Here is a 20,868-nt window from a genome sequence, read left to right on the forward strand (position 1 = left end):
TGGCTCCCGTTGGAGGGGGGGATACTGTGAGGTTTTGCCCGCTGCTCACTACCTTTTCTCTGTTTCTTTAAGCCTATACTGTTTATTTCCCTTCTATACTGTTTATTTTCCATTCTCACTCACTCTCTCTAGCCCCCACCCTCTCGTTCCTTACCCTTAGTGGCCACACCTGTTCGATATTCTATTATCTCTCGCACCTGTGGTGGCAGGCTAATTAGTCCCCCTGTGGGCTTTAAATACCAGGGCGCTTCCCCTCGTTTTGGCGTGGGGTCGTGTTGTATACTTGCCGAGTCATATTCTCTAAACATCTAGACTCTTTCGGGAGATCCTCTGTCTGCCTATGCTGTTCCATTCTCCGGCGTCGAGATGTTTGCTCCAGCCTTCGCCAGCTGTCGCCGTTGCCTGTGGGGGAGACTGGTCTGCGCTCCCAGTACTTCCACGGGAGGCACCCCAGCGTTCCACTGCAGACCCCCGCGCAGCTGTTCGTCCTGACGCACATCCAGACCAGCGCAGACGCTCTCCAGTCCTCAGCGCGCAACGCGCATCTTCCAAGGACGCTCGAGCTTGGCACGCTCTCCAGACCAGCGCGCAACGCGCATCTTCCAAGGACGCTCGAGCTTGGCACGCTCTCCAGACCAGCGCGCAACGCGCATCTTCCAAGGACGCTCGAGCTTGGCACGCTCTCCAGACCAGCGCGCAACGCGCATCTTCCAAGGACGCTCGAGCTTGGCACGCTCTCCAGACCAGCGCGCAACGCGCATCTTCCAAGAACCCTCGAGCTTGGCACGCTCTCCAGACCAGCGCGCAACGCGCATCTTCCAAGGACGCTCGAGCTTGGCACGCTCTCCAGACCAGCGCGCAACGCGCATCTTCCAAGAACCCTCGAGCTTGGCACGCTCTCCAGACCAGCGCGCAACGCGCATCTTCTAGACCTTCGTGCTTGGCACACTCCTCCTCGCAGACGCACCCCGACGCGTCCCTCGGTTCCGGTGCGCACTCAAGCAGTGGCGCACCACTCTGTTCCTCGGCTCCGACAGTCGGCTACCCGGTGACGACACCTTCGCCACCGCCGCCTGTTCCAGCACCACTCTGTTCCTCGGCTCCGACAGTCGGCTACCCGGTGACGACACCTTCGCCACCGCCGCCTGTTCCAGCACCACTCTGTCCTCGGCTCCGACAGTCGGCTACCCGGTGACGACACCTTCGCCACCGCCGCCTGTTCCAGCACCACTCTGTCCTCGGCTCGGACTGCCGGCTCCCCGGTGGCGATACCCTCGCCACCGCCGCCTGTTCCAGCACCACTCTGTCCTCGGCTCGGACAGCTGGCACCCCGCCGCTGCTGTTCCTGTACCATTACGCATACGCTGGAGCGGCCCAGATGATTTCCACCAGTCCTCCCAGTTCCTCCCTGTTCCCCAGCCCGCCTCCGCGGGCCTCAGTCCCCTAGTCCCTTGTCCTCTCTCCCTAGTTCTCCTAGTCCCTAGTCCTCTATCCCTAGCTCTCCTAGTCCCTAGTCCTCTCTCCCTAGTTCTCCTAGTCCCTAGTCCTCTATCCCTAGCTCTCCTAGTCCCTAGTCCTCTCTCCCTAGTTCTCCTAGTCCCTAGTCCTCTATCCCTAGCTCTCCTAGTCCCTAGTCCTCTCTCCCTAGTTCTCCTTGTCCCTTGTTTACCTAGTCTCTAGTTCCTCTGTCCCAAGGCGTTCCCTTAACCTTCCCTTAGGCGTTCCCTTACCTTCCCATAGTGTTCCCTTTTTCCTGCCCGCCTCTTAAAGGCACCCTTCCTTCCCCTCATATTATATTCCTGTATTTGTGATTCTCCCTTAAAGGGACAGTGCCCTTTTCCCTGTTTTTCCCTGTGTTTCAATAAATATCTGTTTCTTGGCAAACCATCATACCTGTCTTGTGTTGTGCGATTGGGGTCGGTTACAAACCATAACAAAAAGATGGTGGTTATGTCCTGATACTTTTCCCTGATCAACAATATGGATCCCCTTGCTACTGATGCAAGTGACTGCTCTAGCTTTTGACTCTTCTAGATGTTAGCCGTTTATGACACAATCATATTATCAAATTGAATACCATTATTCTTCTATTTTCATTGATAAATGATGTATTGTCAACACTTTTTTTCATATGGACTTTGTTCCATGGGTGACTATATTTAATGAATATTGTAATCAATTATCTGTATTCGCATACATGTGTACAGTAACCGACAGGGAGACTGCAATTCGAAACTGGCCCCTGTAAATGTACAGTAAATGTCCTGACCCAATAATACACGAGACCCTCTTCTTGGGACCAAGTAAGGTTTTGTCGATATTCCAATGTACAGTTTTTCTTGTACAGTTGCACAGTTTCCCCCACCCTGTCTACCCCCCCCCCCTCCAATGTACAGTTTCTATGTCAAATGTATATACTCTCCTTTTTAGACTCTTTTTGTATCACAAACAGTACTGTATTTGTAAATCTGGTATGTCATAAATGTATAGATCATGTAGCAGAGTAGGCCTACTACTGTCTATCTGTATGTCGTGTATCGTGTCATATATGTTATGATTAATAATAAATGGGGGACCCTGATGTAAACAAGACGAAAGTCTTTCTCTGGTCTGCAATTGTGTGTATTGAGCTGTACTGTAGTGTACCCATTCTGCAATCTGTTAATAAAATGTCCAATCAATCAATCAATCAAAACCACCTCCTCTACTATTGGAGAACAACAATCCACATGGTTGTGGAAAGGTCGAGAGTTCTCTAGAACCGTGCGGTGGTTCTCGCGATGTTTGAGGCGTGAACTCGCCGAGCCACACAGCAGCAGCGCCGAGACACCGGTGAACACTGCTGTCGGATTATGATGAATATAAGTAGCATAATAATAACCCACGCGATCGCCATTGGTTTCAGTTAATCCAACGGACGACCGTGATACCCGTTCAAACTTTACGTTTATTCTTTTCTTTAGTGAGTAGTTCTGTATCGCATCCCAGTTAGAGAAGACGTTAGTATTGCGATAAGAAGATGTCAGTGGTGGGGTTCGACCTGGGCTTCCAGAGCTGCTATGTGGCTGTGGCCCGGGCCGGGGGCATCGAGACCGTGGCCAACGAGTACAGCGACCGGTCCACACCGTGAGTAACGACAACATTTAGTCCCATTTAATAACAACAAGTTTGGCTTGTAAAGATGGGAAAACGTTGCAACATTTCGCACAACTACCCGTGTTCTGTGAAGCTAGCTAACGTTAACGTGTATCTAGTGTTAAGAATGTATTGATACATTAATTTCTAGTTGTTGACACTGATGACATTTGACGAAGTGAACTTGAAACGGTCACCGTGATTGGATTTCGCCTCCTCTAACGTTGTTAATTCACACATGATGTACTAAAAAAATATAAGCTAGGATGCTAACGTTAGCTACGCTAATGACTGTACTGTACTGACTGACTGTTGGAGCGGGTTTGCTTTGCTCGCCTAGTTGCCCGGTGCATCATCGTGCCTCTTCCAGTGATGTGCAACCATCTGGAAGCAGAGCACCGCCCGCTCTGGCCCACCGGCACCACCCGGTGTGGCGAAACCTGCACCTCTTGCGTCATGGCAGCCACTATGACGACGTCAGCCAATCACTAGTTGGAATATTCTAGCAATTTTGCTGTTTTGATTGATTGAAATTTGTATTTACAGATTGCAGAATGGGTACAATACAGTACGACGCAATACACACAATTGTTAAGGGGATGCAGACCAGAGAAAGACTTTCATCTTGTTTACATCAGGGTCCCCCATTTTCAATTCATCATAACATACATGACATACATGACATACAGATAGACAGTACTGCTACATGATCTATACATTTATGACCTACCAGATTTACAAATACAGTACTGTTTGTGATACAAAAAGAGTCTAAAAAAGAGAGTATATACATTTGACGAAGAAACTGTACATTGGAGGAGGTGGGGTGGGGTAACTGTACATTGGATTATCGACGAAACCTTACTTGGTCCCAAGAAGAGGGTCTTGTGTATTACTGTTACAACTTCCTTGGAGAGAGATGAGTTCATTGTAGCTTGGCAAGCCAGAGACATTTTGCATTTGTTCACATTGATTGGGCTTTCAATAACACTATACTAGTATATTGCAAAACATGGACGTTAGATTTTTAGCATTGCTGGCAAGTTATGAAAACATGCCCATGACAGCATAATGTTGATGCTTAAAAGTAGTCAGTGTAACAACTAACAAAGTAACTTAGCCCACATCTTCCTTGAATAAAGGGCCTAATCTTAAAGTTGTGTTGCAGGCTGTTTTTCCCTTTACTAGCTTTGTGAAAAAAACAGGGTGTATTTATTTATTTCATTAATTTCTTCATTTACATTTATTGACGGGATGTTAGAAAGGTGTGGAACATTCTGCAGATCAGCAACTCTGTTGTCAAATGTCCGTACAAACATGTCTCTGACCTCTCTTTGACATCACCAACTGCACACACGTGTGTCGACACACAGTGACTGTTAACTCTTGACATCTGTGTGTGGTAGGGATGATGATGACAGGCGTGAATGAACTACAAACCCACGGACCCGTGTAGATTTGGCATAGCAATTCAAGCAGCTTTGCCAACCTGCACGGAGTCCTGCTAATCTTGGTCTCGTACACAAGAATGTGGTTTACATTTTTATTATAGCATACCATCTCTCTGGTTTTTAAAGGGGCAGTTCACCCAAAATTCCCCAAAGGAACAATATTTTCCCCCTTTCTATCCCCGGACTGCTATCTAAACCATCCGTATGGTTTTGTCATGATTTGCAGAGTTTTTGAGATATGTGCCGTAGATATCTGCTGTCATTCCAATACAATATGGAGCTGAGCGGCACTGGGGTTGTGGCACTCAAAGCACCAAGAAGATACAACAGTGACGTCTCTTTCCAGAAGTCATGACCTGGGTTACTCAAGACAATCCACAGACTGTGTTGTGAACAGTTTAATTTAAGAATACAATTCTGAAATTTGATTTAAAAACCAACAACGCATTTCTTCTACATAACCTAAGTATGGTCCTCCCAGTCAACACCTGATCATAGCTCATACAACTCTATTGTTGTCCAGTTTTTTTTGGGGCTAGTATAATTCATCATTGTGATAAACACGAGCATCATCATCTTTCCCAGAATTACTTTATGAAGTGTGACAGTCATCAGCTTGGGTCTGCTTGACCTGGAACTACTTCTGAGGCCATTGCTGTCACTTCATGAAGTAGTGTCTGGAAAAACGATGATTTCTGTGTTCATCACAACGATGAATTATTACTAACCAAAACAAACGGCATGGGTCTCTGACTGCTGCAACAGGTTTTAGACAACAATGGAATTCTATGACTTCTGGGATATTATGAGCTATCTGGTGTTGGCTGGATGGACCCTGATTATTAGTCAAGGTAGATAGTAAAGTAGGTTTTGGTCTTTTCATAGGTTATATTGACGATAGGAAAATAAATTCAATTACACGACCATATCCTTTTAATTAACAATATTGGATTACATTTTTTTTTATTAATAGAAGATGACTTGTATGGTTGTGGTGGCTTTATGGTTTTAGTGGTGTTTATATTTGGTGTCTTCCAGATCATTCGTCGCATTTGGACCACGAAATCGGGCAATAGGAGCAGCAGCAAAAAACCAGGTACAATCATCCAATCACCCTCTCCTCTCTATTGTCACCACCTTTCTTCTCTTAGTCATAAAGTAGAAGATATTTATCCCTGCCCTGAAACGGATGGGAAGTGGGAGCAGAGCGTGTTGAAGTGAGAGAGAGAGGCATACAGTACAAGTTGGAGCCGGGGCAAACAGACCCGGTTTGACAGACGGGCATGTTTCTGCATGTATTCTGGAGTCTCCTTCTGTAGTCCTATGGAGTCCAGGTCCAGCATGCTGAAAATAGCCTCGATTGCTACCCCTCTACGAGCCTTACGTGTCCAGTCTGCTACCCCTTCCCGACTTGTACGTGCCCCAGTGTGCTTACCCCTCCCCGTGCTATACATGTCCGATGTGCTACCCCTCCGCGAGCCGTACATGTCCGATGTGCTACTCATCTGTAGCGATTGGAATCGAGAATAGGAATCGATTGGGAACCGGTTCCTAATTGTCCGATTCCTGGAATCGCATGCCTCTGTGACTATCGATTCCTCTTATTGATGCCATGTTTTTCCGACAGTTGCACATTTAAAAACAACGTTAGCGCCACGCATGCAGCCATAGCAGACCATTTGATTCCTTGACTAGGAAAACCTAAAGGGTTCGATATTGCGACCGTTTTGTGTGTGCAGTGAAAACTGAAAGTGCTTTGCATCCTAGTCATTCATTTACATGGTAACGTTAACCGCTAGCTAGCTAAATAGCCATGCTCATTGCAGAGAGAGACAGAGAACACTGAGCTGGCCTTTATTTATACAGGTAGGTTATTGCTAACAAATTCTCTTTAGCAATAACGACCTGTTGAATGCAACTACAGTTCAATAGATTAAATTAGTTCTCAAATACATAATTTTATTTAAGTGTGTAGTTAATAATTTTTTTACAGTTTTTGTATTTTTCTGACATGGGGGCTCAACAATAAATGATAAATGACAATCAGAAATGTCAAGTTGCATGTTGTTTTTCTAACCAGCTTAGTTCTGTTGCATTTCCAATGTATTTATTAAAACTATAAATGTATCAGGAATCGATAAGGGAATCGATAAAGAATCGGACCGATAAGCAGAATCGATAATGGAATCTTATCGATAAATCCCTACTCATCTGTGGCTCCAGTGTGCTACACCTACACGAGTCCAGTGGGTAGGGGTGGGAATCACCAGTTTCATCACGATACGATACAATATCGGTTCTTTGGACAACTATGCATGACTATTGACTAATGCACTGAAAAGAAATTCCACCAGCCTGGCTGTGTGGTCATTAAAGAATCTAATCTAAGTCTGCCACGATAAGATTAGATTCAGGTGCCTGCGATCGATATGAGATGATATCATATGCCCATTTAACACAATCGGTAACATTTATATCTACTCAAAAAAAGGAAACGAAGGGCGGCTAAGTGGCGCAGTGGGCAAGGCGCTCGCCACTAACGCAGGATATGCTGGGTTCGAGCCCAGCTTTCGGCGTTGCTACCAGCTTGGCTGGTCGTTCATACTAATACAATTGGCAGTATTAGGGGGTGGGAAGCTGGTGGGTGGGGATCGGACGTTGTGGACAGCGACTCCTACAGGTCGGTTGGTGCGCCTGTACAGCAGAATCAGGAAGCAACGGGGGCGGCGTGTCCCTCCCACGCAGACCCTCGCCGCTGAGAGATTGCGCTGTGCAGGTGAAAAGATGCGACGGCTGCCTCCTCGTGTACCGGACGGGACACGTGATGTAAGGCTTCGTCCACATTGCAGCCGACCAGTGGGAGGCATGGCCTAACAACGTTCGAGACAGGGGAGGGTAGAATTGGACAATACAAAATTGGGGATGGGAGAAAAATAGAAAATGGGGAGAAAAAGTAGATCAAAAGAAAAAGAAAAGGGAAACGAAAATATAATTTTACATTTAGATTTTTGAGCTCTTCCAGACATTTAAATGAAAAACAATCTATTGTTTTTAATACAAATAGTCCTCCTGTTCACTGTAAAGTGCCACATTTTGATATATTGAGCTTTAAAATGTCCTATTAATGTCATAGAAACTTGAAATAACTTACGTTAAAAAAATTTGGAACTCACAACCTAAAACCCCTCCCTACCTTTCTCCCAAACCGTTCCTACAACAATTGTTTTATGTTGCATGATCATGTATACATTTATTATGTATTATATTTAGGGATGTCCTGATCACGTTTTTTTGCTCCCGATCATGTGATTTTGAGTATCTACCGATACCGATATTTCCCGATCCATCAAAAAAAAATTATTTCATTTTTTATTTTTAACTTTTATTTTTTTATTCAACAAACATGACCATGGTCACGTCTTAAACTCATACTGAGGCCTTAGTTTTGTTTTTAAATTGCATATTCATTCATTTATTTATTGTCACACAGAGCAGAAGAATTTTGCCAAAACAAACCAATAGTATCCAGCTGCAGAACGGCAGACCTTTCCTTTGATTTAATTATACATCAAATGATTTATGAAGTAAACTTTTCACCTGGATAACGTCAACATTAAGGGTGAATGTAATGTGAGAAATTGGGATTAAAAAAAATAAAAAAATTAATTTGGGTCTGAGTGTGGCTGGTCGCCTCCATTTAGCTTCCTTGGTTTGTTTTGGCAAAATTCTTCTGCTCTGTGTGACAATAAATAAATGAATGATAATATGCTATTTAAAACCAAAACTAAGGCCTCAGTATGAGTTTAAGACGTGACCATGGTCATGTTTGTTGAATAAAAAAAAAAAATGCAGATTTTTTTTTCTTTTTTCGATTCCGATCTTCGGAAAATCACGTATCGGCCCCGATCACGTGATCGGATCGGGACATCCCTAATTATATTTGTTATGTGTAAATATCAACATTATCTGGCCATCCTCAGTAAATACTATCAAACTCCTCTGACCTCTGTGGGTGGAGCTCTGGGACATGAACGCACATACACACACGAGCCGTGCATGTCTGATGTGCCACACCTCTTTGGGTGGAGACGTGCATGTCTGATGTGCCGCACCTCTTTGGGTGGAGACGTGCATGTCTGATGTGCCGCACCTCTTTGGGTGGAGACGTGCATGTCTGATGTGCCACACCTCTGTGGGTGGAGACGTGCATGTCTGATGTGCTGCACCTCTGTGGGTGGAGCTGTGCGTGTCTGATGTGCCACACCTCTGTGGGTGGAGACGTGCATGTCTGATGTGCCACACCTCTTTGGGTGGAGACGTGCAGGTCTGATGTGCTACACCTCTTCGGGTGGAGCTGTGCATGTCTGATGTGCTGCACCTCTGTGGGTGGAGCCGTGCAGGTCTGATGTGCTGCACCTCTTCGGGTGGAGACGTGCATGTCTGATGTGCCACACCTCTTTGGGTGGAGCTGTGCATGTCTGATGTGCTGCACCTCTCTGGGTGGAGCTGTGCATGTCTGATGTGCCACACCTCTTTGGGTGGAGCTGTGCAGGTCTGATGTGCTACACCTCTTTGGGTGGAGCTGTGCATGTCTGATGTGCCACACCTCTTTGGGTGGAGACGTGTGTGTCTGATGTGCCACACCTCTTTGGGTGGAGCTGTGCATGTCTGATGTGCTACACCTCTTTGGGTGGAGCTGTGCATGTCTGATGTGCCACACCTCTTTGGGTGGAGACGTGTGTGTCTGATGTGCCACACCTCTTTGGGTGGAGACGTGTGTGTCTGATGTGCCACACCTCTTTGGGTGGAGCAATGTGTCCCCGGTGTGGAGTCGAGTGCTGTTCAGCGTCCGCCTCCATTTAGCTTCCACTCTGTTTCAGGGGTTAGGCTACCAAATCTAAAAACAACATGCCATGCTATTGAACGGGTTAGTGTTCAGTGATGTTCGCGTTCCTCATTCTTCACCCCTCCTCTCTTCCTCGTTCCTCCTTGCCAGGTGGTGACCAACTGTAACACTGTGCAGGGCTTCAAGCGCTTTCATGGAAGGGCGTTCTCTGACCCCTACATCCAGGCAGCCAAGTCCGGCTTGGTCTATGACCTGGCACCGATGCCCTCCGGGGCCACTGGTATAAAAGTAAGATCAACGATAACACTTTCCCTTTTCTACATTATCAGATACTACACACTATACAATAGGAAAAGAGAAAATTGTGGCAGAAATATGCTATGACATGAAACGGGGCTTGTGAGCTTGACTCTATCCAATGCCATGCCATAGATTGAACCATCTTTTTCATATTCAGGGGCACACATGGGGATCTGACCTGGCCTCAAGGTTGGCAACGGTGGTTCGTTACAACAAGCACATCTTTCTGCTACAAAACGTTGTTCACCGACCTCTTCTTCTCTTCTCAACACCAGGTGATGTACATGGAGGAGGAGAAAGTGTTCAGCATTGAACAGGTCAGCGGTATGCTGCTGACCAAACTCAAAGAGACTGCTGAGAGTGCACTCAAGAAACCCGTGGGCGACTGTGTCATCTCTGTAAGCATTTCCTACAGACACTTCTTCCACTCCGTTTGACGGGTCTCTCATCAGGGGGGGGGGGGGGGGGGGGGGGTTGTACAAGATAAGGGTAATTGCAAGATAAATCGAAGATGAGTAAATAATGAACACTTTGAATTCTTGACTTTTCAACACGTGAACACTAGGGATGAGAAATCCAGATCGATTGATCGCGTGCTATACTCGATTGATCGTGTATTACTCAAAACGTTTTTTTTACTTAAAAAATATATATATATATTAGAATTTTTTTTGTAATTTTTTTTACTTATCTTTGTTCATTCACGTATATATGTTTAAGGAAACCAACAAACAGTTATAATCTTACACATACATGTGAAAAAATATGTTAAAAAAACAATTTTTTTATAAAAATTTATAATTTCTCATAGCTACAAGTAATCGATTACTCACGCCCATCCCTAGTGAACACACAGCAGTGCAATCTTTATGATCGGATCTAAAAATTTTATAAATAAAGATTTAGATAAACTGCTGTGATATAACTAGTGTAAACTCTGCCTCTCTCATATCCTGCTTCCAAGTTGCACTGTTAACATTAGTTGTTCTTCAGAGACATGTGGCTCACCACTTAATTTCCTTAAGCACATTACGTGGCTCTCTGTGGTTCAGTGGAAAGAGAGCAGCATCACCATCTAGTGTGAAAGTATACTCTGTGACCAGCCATCTTGTGTTCGTGAACAGCTGGCACTGTCGGGCCGTTTGGAATCGAAGTGCTTTCCAAGGGCACATTGTATGTAACCTCACAGGCATGACAAAGATAAACTGTTACCCTGACTCACCCCTAATTTCACAGTTACCATCACCATCAGATTCAGAGATGTCTCGTGGATAAGACGTTATTATTAGTGGAAGCCAATGTCTATATGTAGCTCCTGAGCTTTGTCAATGTTTTAGTTTGGCTTCACCAAGTAAGTGAACACGGTAATGTTATCCAGATGTCTTGTCAGACAGCCAATTCATGCATTGTTAGCAGTTGAACAAATCATCCACAAGTAAAAAATTAACACTTTGGACGGTAGCAAAGAAAACTGTGAAAATGGACATTTGCAAAGGTACGAGGTAGGAAATGTAGAACAACAGAAAAATGTGTTGTGTTTTTGCCTCCCAGGTTCCCAGCTACTTCACCGACACAGAGAGGAGGTCTGTCATAGATGCAGCTCAAATCGCAGGCCTCAATTGTCTACGACTCATGAATGAGACCACAGCTGGTAAATGGCAACACTTGTGGACCTAATATCTATCCATTTATTTTACCTTTATTTTACCAGGTCTGCATGTGTAATGGGTGTTTGAAATACAACCTCAAATCCTCCAATCACAACTGTTGCTTCCCTTGGAGTTGTGGTTGGATGATCAAGAAAAGAGGGCAGGGTTTGAGACGGGTCAATTTTGATTTGCTTTTTGGAGATATCTGATGCACCCATGGGGTGTAAAACCTCTTGATTGGAGCACAGGATACGTCTTGACTTGACATTGAATTATATCCCGTCAGTTAGGTAAACACCAGCTCTAGACATTAGGTTGAGTCACAGAACTAATGAATTACAAAGTTGCCATGCTCGCATTTTCTAAATGCTGGTACAGTGTGGAGAAACCTCTTTAGAAAAGCTTGGATATGCAGTTTCCACCCCAGTCTTCTAAGTTTGTGTGGGAATCTGGGTCGTCTGGTAATGTCCTTGAGCAAGACACTTAACCCCTAATTGCTCCCAATGAGCAGGTTGGCACCTTCCATGGTTGCCTCTGCTGTCGGTGAGTGAATGTGTGAGTGAATGGGTCAAATGTGAGGAACAAAATTGTATATAAAAATGCACCATTATAATTGGGACTGAATTAAAATAAACTGAATGTTGGCAGATGCTTCTACTGGGGTGAGCGTTGTGTCTAAACAGCTTTGGGCAGTTAACCTCCCATCATGTTCTTATGAATTAATACAATTTAAGTTTTAAGACTGTTAGAACAAAACATTTTTAATCATCATGGCATAAAGATCTACATCCTATTGAACGTGGACCAAAATCTTCAAATACAGTCGAGAAGTTAAAGGAACACGCCGCCAACATTATGGGAAATGTGCTTGCCGTCTTCAGAATCGGACAAGAAGATGGACACCAATATCCGCTCTCTGCCTTCAGTAGAAGGCTATCCGGCTGCAAGCTAGCCTAGCTTAGCACAAATTAATGGAAGCGGATACGGACCAGCTAGCCTAGCTCTTCGCCCAAAACACCTCTCCTGGAGGCGTCTATATTAATCCCAGCCGAAGAGTGCGTCGCGTTTCTCTGATAGGCCATGACACCCATGTGACTGCGGCAGCGCGAGAGAGCGGCAGTGCGGAAATAGGCTGCATCCTCCACGTCAAGAAAGACAGACAGGCATTCTCTGCGACAAACCCTAACCTTAACCAACTCCGAAATAATGCCTAACCCTAACCTTAACCAACTCCGAAAGAATGCCTAACCTTAACCCTAACCTTAACTTAACCCTAACCTTAACCAACTCCGAAATAATGCCTAACCTTAACCCTAATCTTAACTTAACCCTAACCAACTCCGAAAGAATGCCTAAACTTAACCAGCGAAAGAATGCACGTTTATAGCGAGAGATGATAAACGTAAAAAAAAAAAAATTGAAGTGATTCGAACTTGTGACCAACCGCACCGCAGGCTCCACAGCACGGCGGCGTACCAGTTGAGCTAAGCGTCGATGGAAAAACAGCTGGGATTACGGCTACATAATGCCGCAAGCTCTGCCGCTGCCGCGGGGCGTGTCGCGGCCAATCAGGGAAAACGCGGAAGCACTCTGCAGCACTCTTCGGCTGGGATTAAAGAATAGGCCTCCTGGAGTATTAACACATTGGGCGCTGGCCATTAGCCTTATCCTTGTAGCTAATGCGCCAGGTTTCCATAGCATATCTTCACTGTGCGTCACTATGTTTGGAGAGCTATATCTATATTCTATATTATAGCTATGGAGACAATACTATGGTCATTTGACAGTGACTTTCTTCCGTCGAACATGCAAAAAAGAGCTCTGATGGCCACTAACGGCATTCGTTTTGAACACCACACACGCTGATCAGCTGGATCGATATGAAAACATTGTACGATCAAGCTGGAATTGTCGTCCGATAGTCCTTACCTTTGATCGGGGGTATTCCAAAAAGAATATTCCAATTGTCTGATCGCGATTTCCAGTATTGGTGTCCATCGTGTCCTCGACATAATCCGGCACACACATGCATGGAGGGTCATTGGACGCGTTTCAATGTGATCGGGTGAACCGCTAGACTAAGTGTAACACACAATGAGATATAAGGTTTCAAAGGGTGGGCAACACTGCCACCTAGCAGGATGCGGTCGGTATTGCACTTTGGCGATCTCAGAATAATTTCCTATGGTAACACCGAGGTCAGTGGATGAATAATGAATAACAATATCGAATAAAAGAAAAAACGACCAAAACCTGAGATATCTCGGGTCTGGCGCCCAACGCATGGCGAGTTAACCCGAGATATCTCGGGTCTGGCAGTCAATGTGTTAAGGTAGGCTAGTGGCAACAAGCGTTTTGGTGTGACATCACATAAAGACGGAAGTCCAAACGACTAATTTAAAGGCACAGTTTCTGAATACGAGCTGTGTGCAAAACCTGACTGGGTTGTCTTATTTCAGTTTGTGTGTTAGGCCCATCAGAGACCCACATGTATGTACTACACAAGCACAAAAATATTGTTTTTCATAATATGGCACCTTTAACACTACAGTAAGCAGAGACTAAGGCAGGGCCATGTATTTGTTTCTGCAGTGACCCTGGCGTATGGCATCTACAAGCAGGACCTGCCAGCCCCCGAAGAGAAGCCCAGGATCGTGGTGTTTATAGACCTGGGACACTCTGGATTCCAGGTGTCAGTGTGTGCCTTCAACAAGGGAAAGCTCAAGGTTTGTTTTCACTTGACAAGACCTTCCGATTTCCTGACGTCAGTTGTTGCGTAAGCAAGTCCGTAGTGATTGGACCAACCGCATAACGTGGGCTGTTGTTACTCGACAAAGACTTTGAATTACTTGCAGATATTAAAAAAATTAACAACTTCAACAACTAACCAAGTCAGAGTTAGATAATTGTGTGGGGGGGGGGATTTGACAACTGCTTTTTAAAACAAGACAATTGAATCCCTGAATGGCCCAAATTCTTAATTCACCTTTTTGAACATGCTCCTAATCCAATAGAGCCATGAGTGGCGCTATAAAGACGCACTTCTTCAACCATTATCTGACTTATTATTATTTTTGTAATCTAACGTCACAGTGACCAAATGCGTCCACATTTTTATAGGATTCAATCACATTTTCATAACAATAGCGAATATAACTTACCCTGCGCCGTTTTCATTGAGGTTTCTTACAAATTAACGATGTTTTATTTGTCCTTTATATGCGGATAACATTCAAATCTTAAATTGTACCATTATGTTCCCGTTTAGACAACAAACATAATGCTAATGATGCACTTTTGCTAAGATAATTAGGTGACCATTCTCGATCACTGTACTCGGGTCCCATTAATAGTTTAACGCTGTTCAGATTGCGTCAAAGAATAGACGCATCCCTGTGACCTGTGCTAAAGGTCTTGGGAATTGGATTCATGTTGTAGTTTTCACATTTTCACCTTTTAATTTTAAACCAATGCTGCCATCTACTGACAACAGAAAGTGTTGTGTATCGTCTACTTGAGAGGCTACCCCCGCACGTCCGTAAACACCGTCGCCCAAAACACATTCTAGAGATTCCCACTTTTTACTGGTACATAGGTTCATATCTAATAGTCTTTAGATGACTAAATATAGATGAATACTCATGAAATTTGATATATATATTCTAAAATAAGTATAATTTCACTTCATCTTCCTGTCGACATGAAATTCCCAAACGCTGACGGTAAAAAAAGCCTGGATGTCGTGCAAAATGGGGCGTGGCCGAATTTGGTCCCAGACAATAAGAGTGACTGAGATTGGTCTACGTTCCGTTAACCCTAACCAACCTTACTGTCATGCACTTGTCCTAATATACTAACCTACACTGTAGCACTCAACACTTTGATGAACATTGTTACTCAGCTGATAGAGTTGTGCCCTTCCTGATGACTTGTCGTACAGAACTTGTAAGTCGCTTTGGATAAAAGCGTCAGCTAAATGTAAAATGTAAATGAGGCCAGATAACTTCACAGGCCTCACATTTAGTCAAGTTTGGTGGAAATTCACAAGTAACAAATCACTTCCTGTTTTGAATCACAAAATCTGGTTTGATCTAGAGGTCATGGTTTGGCCTATCAATTATCTAAATGACACATTTAAGGATCTTAGTCCTCATATTCCACATAGCAAGTTTAGTCAGAATCAAGTGAACAGGCTAGAGGGAGTAGGGAAAAAGTGGGTTTCAATAAATTCAAAAATGGGGGAACTTGGAAATAATATGGCCTTGTGGCTAATTTGTGGTCCATGAGTATACATATCTCTGGATATCAGTTTCATGACTGTATGACTAACTGATAAGGAGATAAACTCATTTGAAAGTGTAACATTAGGTCTGCTAGTGGCACTAGAGGAAAAGTCATGAGGTCACCAGAATCAATAGGGTTCTTCCTCTAGGGATCATGAATGTGCACCGCAAATTTGAAAAGATTAGAAATGAAGCTATTCAGGTTAATGCATTCACACATAGAATCTGTGGTGGCGGTCGGGGTAAATCCATAATATCCATTGTTATGTGATAATGATGATATAATGATATATATATATTAGGGCTGTCAAAATTAAAGCTTTAACTTTGGAGATTAATTTAAATAATTTAAAGCATTAAAATAAATTAATCTAGATTAATCTATGGAGTGAAAAATCTTCAATCTTAGCGCCGCGGATATAAGAAAGAGCTCAGTCAATGTTGATGGTTTTGTTGAACATTGTGAGATTAATTAGGTAATTTTTTTTTTAAATCTATTGACAGCACTAATATATATATTATAATGGTATAATTAATGAATGGTTCACTACACTATCCCTATATCTATCCCCTTGCAGTACAATCATTGTCAACTTGTCTGAAAAAATTTCTCAGCTTCTGGCTACGGCGTTTGATTCTGAGCTTGGCGGAAAGGACTTTGATGAGGTCCTGGTCAACCACTTCTGTGAGGAGTTTAGTAAGAAGTACAAGCTGGACGCCAGGTCCAAGCCCCGGGCGCTGGTCCGGCTCTACCAAGAGTGCGAGAAGCTGAAGAAGTTGATGAGCGCCAACGCCTCCGACCTGCCACTCAACATCGAGTGCTTCATGAATGATATTGATGTTTCCGGTAAACTGAACAGGTGAGTTTTGTGTGAAACCGATGTCGGTTGACATTCTGCAATCCAAACAAACAAATTAAACCAGACTTTCTAAATCAATCCATGTGATCATGCAGGTTAGCTTTTCATTGGACATCATTTTGAATCCCATACCTGCCAACATTAGGCTGTGAAAAAAGGGAGAATGGCTTCAAATTAGCAGGAATACTTCCTTTATTTTGGTAGTTTTGTCCTTGTTGATTTTCATCCGAGGCTGACTGCACATAGTTGCTGATGAGTCCTACATTTACTTTGGGTTTCCAGGTTGTGTTTAGTGAACAGAAGGCCACAGCCCCTCAACCTACTCTCAGTTGGGTGTGCTCAGAGAGGGTGACTTAAAACACCCTCTTTGTAATAAATCAAAACCTGAAGTTGAGAAAATTATTCTACTGATGACATTAACGTCCCACAATAAGCAATTTATGACTGAATTAAACATATTATTGTACTGGATCTTTAAAGGGGACATGCATTGCTATTCCTAGCACTATTTGGGCAACTTTACACAATTCCTGTGAGTCTATTGAACACATCTGTAAGGTTTTATTAAAAAAAAAAAATGCATTGTTTTATATTTCTAATCAAGTACTCAAAAGCCAAATTTTTCTCACTTTGGATTTCAGGCTGTGTTGGCCTGGCTCCGCCCATAAGCACCTATGAGTGACAGTCATCCACACAGTCTGCGACTGGCACAGAGAGAGATGGAGAGAGACTGAGGGGGATACTAATTAATTTCGCCGCGGGGGGGCATAATCCCATGGGACAATGCATTGGTAACTTGTTTCAAATGACAATATATACCCCTGTGAATATTATTGTACGGATCGGAATACGGGTGCGCTATTTATGAATCGTTTTCAAATAAACTCTAGATTATCGATAGTATATGTGTACATATGCACGCTGGTGCCGCAGGCTGTAAATCGATTATCTTATTTCCTGATCACTCGCACAGTCAAAACAGCCATATCACATAGGGGGAAAGCTTATATCTCTGTGAAAAAAGGTCTGATTATCCTAATACTGGTAAAATAGATTCCTTACCTGAGATCAGATGGTATCCAAATGGATTATTCCAATTCCTGATCGACCATTCCAAAAATCGATCCTTTTATTGATCCACCGCGTATACAGTAAAACACATAATCCCCGCTGCTCTGATGGTCTAGCAAGAAGCTGATCGGCCCCGGTTGCTTGCGTGAGAAGTAAAATGTGGAGTCCGGGTCTTTTTTCCCCATGCATTTTTATTGAATCCAATCCAAAAGTGTGAATTACCATCTGGGAGACAATAGGGGGCGCTTTTTTCACATCTGAGCGCCTGGCGGGGCAGGATTACCAACGGTAGACTCGGTTGATGAAATGTGAAATCAGATCGCTAATCAAATAAAAAAAACGATGGGCATTCAACCCGCGGTGGGTAAACCCGAGAAAACTCGGTTTGGGCATTCAAAGTGTTAATACATTCTGTGCTACGCAGTTTGCCCATTTTATACCACTCTCTGCCAGTGCTGTAAGCCTATGGAGTCCCTCACCTTCTTTGCAGGGCTATAACTTTTTAAATATTATAGCTATATCGACATTACTATGGCCCATTCAACATCGGGTATCTATCGTTCCGGATGTGGGAACGTTATATTTTTCCATTCATACATTGTCGTGTTAGTACCGTCGTGAATATAAGTATGTTTTTAGAGTGTAGAGCAGTAATTCCTAGAACGCGAGTTATAGGCCCTGACGCATATTATACATCATCGATTGGCGTTTCGTTCCTATACACGCTATATTAAAAAATTAAAATGCATATGCTCGGTATACATCATGCGTGAAGGAAAGGGGGGGGGGGGGTGTTTATGATTCCTTGATTGTCAGTAACAGCTTTCTTTAGTACGACATCATACGTTGATCAGATGGATTGCAATGAAATAAATGGACAATCGAGCTGGAATTAACATTAGATTCCTCTTACCTGTGGCCGATGAGTCTGGAGAAAAAATATTCCAATTATTTTATTTAGATCTGCTAGATCCATTTTCCGTTTGTATGACGCAATAACCGCCGAAAGCATATTGATTCTTGCGTCTCGAAAGCGATCCAATGCACTCGAGTGTTTGTCTGGATCAACATAACAAGATAGCCCCGCCGGAAATTTTTTCCTGATGCACAGAGCGCCACATCCGGTTTAGAGTGGAGTGCAACTCGCCTGAAATCCACCAGGCGGCGGTATTGAGGCGTTGATATATCAGACAGAGTCCAGCTGGCTCCCGGAGCCTTGCTGGATGAATTATGAATGCCAATAGCGAATAAAGGAAATAACTATCATAAAAACGAGTTAACTCGTTGTTGGCGCTCAACGATTGGCGGCCAATAACGAGTTCACTCGTTAATGGCGCAGAATGTGTAAAGCATAGTGTTGGTCAGTGATTAATTATGCACTACTGTAGCCTGAATTATGCACACATGGTATTTATTTAAACATTGTTTGGCTATTTTGAACTTACCAGCAGCACAAATTACATAAAAATCTAAATAATAAAAACCGCCCAATCAGCTTGAAATAATGTATCCGCTTCTGGCTACAGCGTTTGATTCTGAGCTAAATGAGGAAGGTGTGCCATAAACACCTCAACAATGGCTTCCGTTTTTTGTGTATTTTCCATCAACTATAATTTTTTTGTTACAGTTAACCTCTTAACACGTTGGGTGCCGTTCACGTAGAGCTACGTTTCTGTGGCCCGACGGTTGAGTGCCGTTAACTCATTCCGGGCCAACAGCGCCCTCTGCTGATGGCCCTTTCCGTGCCAACGCTATATCCAATGGAGAATAGGACTTATTTGCAAGTGCGTAAGACATATCAAATATAATAGCAATAGATCTAAATAACACAGTGATCGTCAATGAGTTGCTTCCAGTCAACATGCACGAAACAGATCATTTTTTCATACATACATACATTTCCATTTTATACCGTGATGAATATCAATATATTTCTAGGGAGTTCTGTCTCATCTCAATAAACTCCAGCAAATCAAGCTTAAATGTATTTCCTTAGAAAGCGTGCCATTTGTCGCTTGATTTATGAATCGTTTTCAAATAAACGCTAGATTATCGATAGTATACGTGTCCTCATGCACGAAGAGAAGCGGGTCTGAAAAATCGCTTCTCCGTACTTTGGTCGGTGCGAACCTCACACACACACACACACACACACACACACACACACACACACGCTCCGATGGCAGTGATAGGAACATCTGACTACCCCAAGATTCGTAACATAAAGGCCTTACCTCACATCTGATGTCATGCAAAAAGATTAATCCAATTCTTGATCGCCATTCCAAATATCGATCGCGTCCATTGATCCAACGTTATAGTCCAAAACACATAATCCAAGCTGCCCCCCTGACTCGACCAAGCTGCAATAGTATCCAGCTGCATGCCCGAGAAGGGAAACCCGGACCGGAGTTTTTTTTTAATCCAATCCAATGATGTGCAATACCATCCGGGAGACGATAGGCGGCGGTATTTGCCCTTTTGCGAGCTCAGACCCATTTCCAACGATAACATCAGGTTGGATGGATGAAAATGAATGGATATCGCTAATAAAAGAAATAACTATTAAAACCCGACTATACTCGTGATTGGCATGGAAGCGATGGCGAGTTAACCCGACTATACTCGTGGTTGGCACTGAATGGGTTAACGTAGATCTACGTTTTTCTCACAGTATTTATTTTATTCGCTATTGCCATTCATAATTTATCGAGGCACCTTGTGCATACTGTTCTGAGATTGCAGGCGGTCAATACCACCGCCTACTGCCTTGTGGCAGCTATTGCACGCCATTAGAAACGATGTGGTTTGTTATCTGGGCCGAGCTGAGCCGTGTGGGCGGGGTTTAAATACTCCGGCGAGGTAACCGGTCACCACCATACATCTACGAGGCTGCCCCCACCCCTCGTTCATATGAAATGCCGAATAACGTGGCACGGACTCCCGCGCCCAGTACTTCAAATGGCGATCAGATAATTGGATAATTTTTTTTGCATTACATCAGAGACCAGGTAAGAACACTATATATCCAAGCTTGCGTTGATCTGATATTTATTTCTCCCGCGATCGAAGCTGTCTGTGTTGGACTGTGTTGTAGGGGTGGACGGTATAAACGGTATACGGTATAAATGGTATGAATTTGTGCTACGATATGGATTTTGACTATACCTTGTGACCGGTAGACTAGAGCAGCTCTAAGGTAGCAATGACGTTAGCGCTACTTGACGATTCACTCAACGTTTGCAGTGGTTGTTGCATAGTGTTTAATTGTAC

At 43.7% G+C, this 20,868-nt stretch overlaps 1 protein-coding gene across 1 annotated transcript in view; it reads left to right on the forward strand.

Annotated features, from left to right (window-relative positions):
- Positions 1–2,802: 2,802 nt before the first annotated feature.
- The window catches only part of LOC311233750 (heat shock 70 kDa protein 4-like), a 44,992-nt gene continuing 26,926 nt past the window's right edge, over positions 2,803–20,868 (forward strand). The window contains exons 1-7 of the mRNA XM_084320757.1: positions 2,803–3,126; positions 5,625–5,682; positions 9,583–9,720; positions 10,008–10,130; positions 11,284–11,383; positions 13,974–14,107; positions 16,280–16,524. Of these exons, the coding sequence (XP_084176883.1) occupies positions 3,020–3,126; positions 5,625–5,682; positions 9,583–9,720; positions 10,008–10,130; positions 11,284–11,383; positions 13,974–14,107; positions 16,280–16,524 (905 nt within the window). The 5' untranslated portion in view covers positions 2,803–3,019. The remainder of the gene's footprint in view (positions 3,127–5,624; positions 5,683–9,582; positions 9,721–10,007; positions 10,131–11,283; positions 11,384–13,973; positions 14,108–16,279; positions 16,525–20,868) is intronic.

The sequence above is a fragment of the Notolepis coatsorum genome, assembly GCF_963971535.1.
Source record: "Notolepis coatsorum genome assembly, chromosome: 8".
Classification (NCBI taxonomy): Eukaryota; Metazoa; Chordata; class Actinopteri; order Aulopiformes; family Paralepididae; genus Notolepis; species Notolepis coatsorum.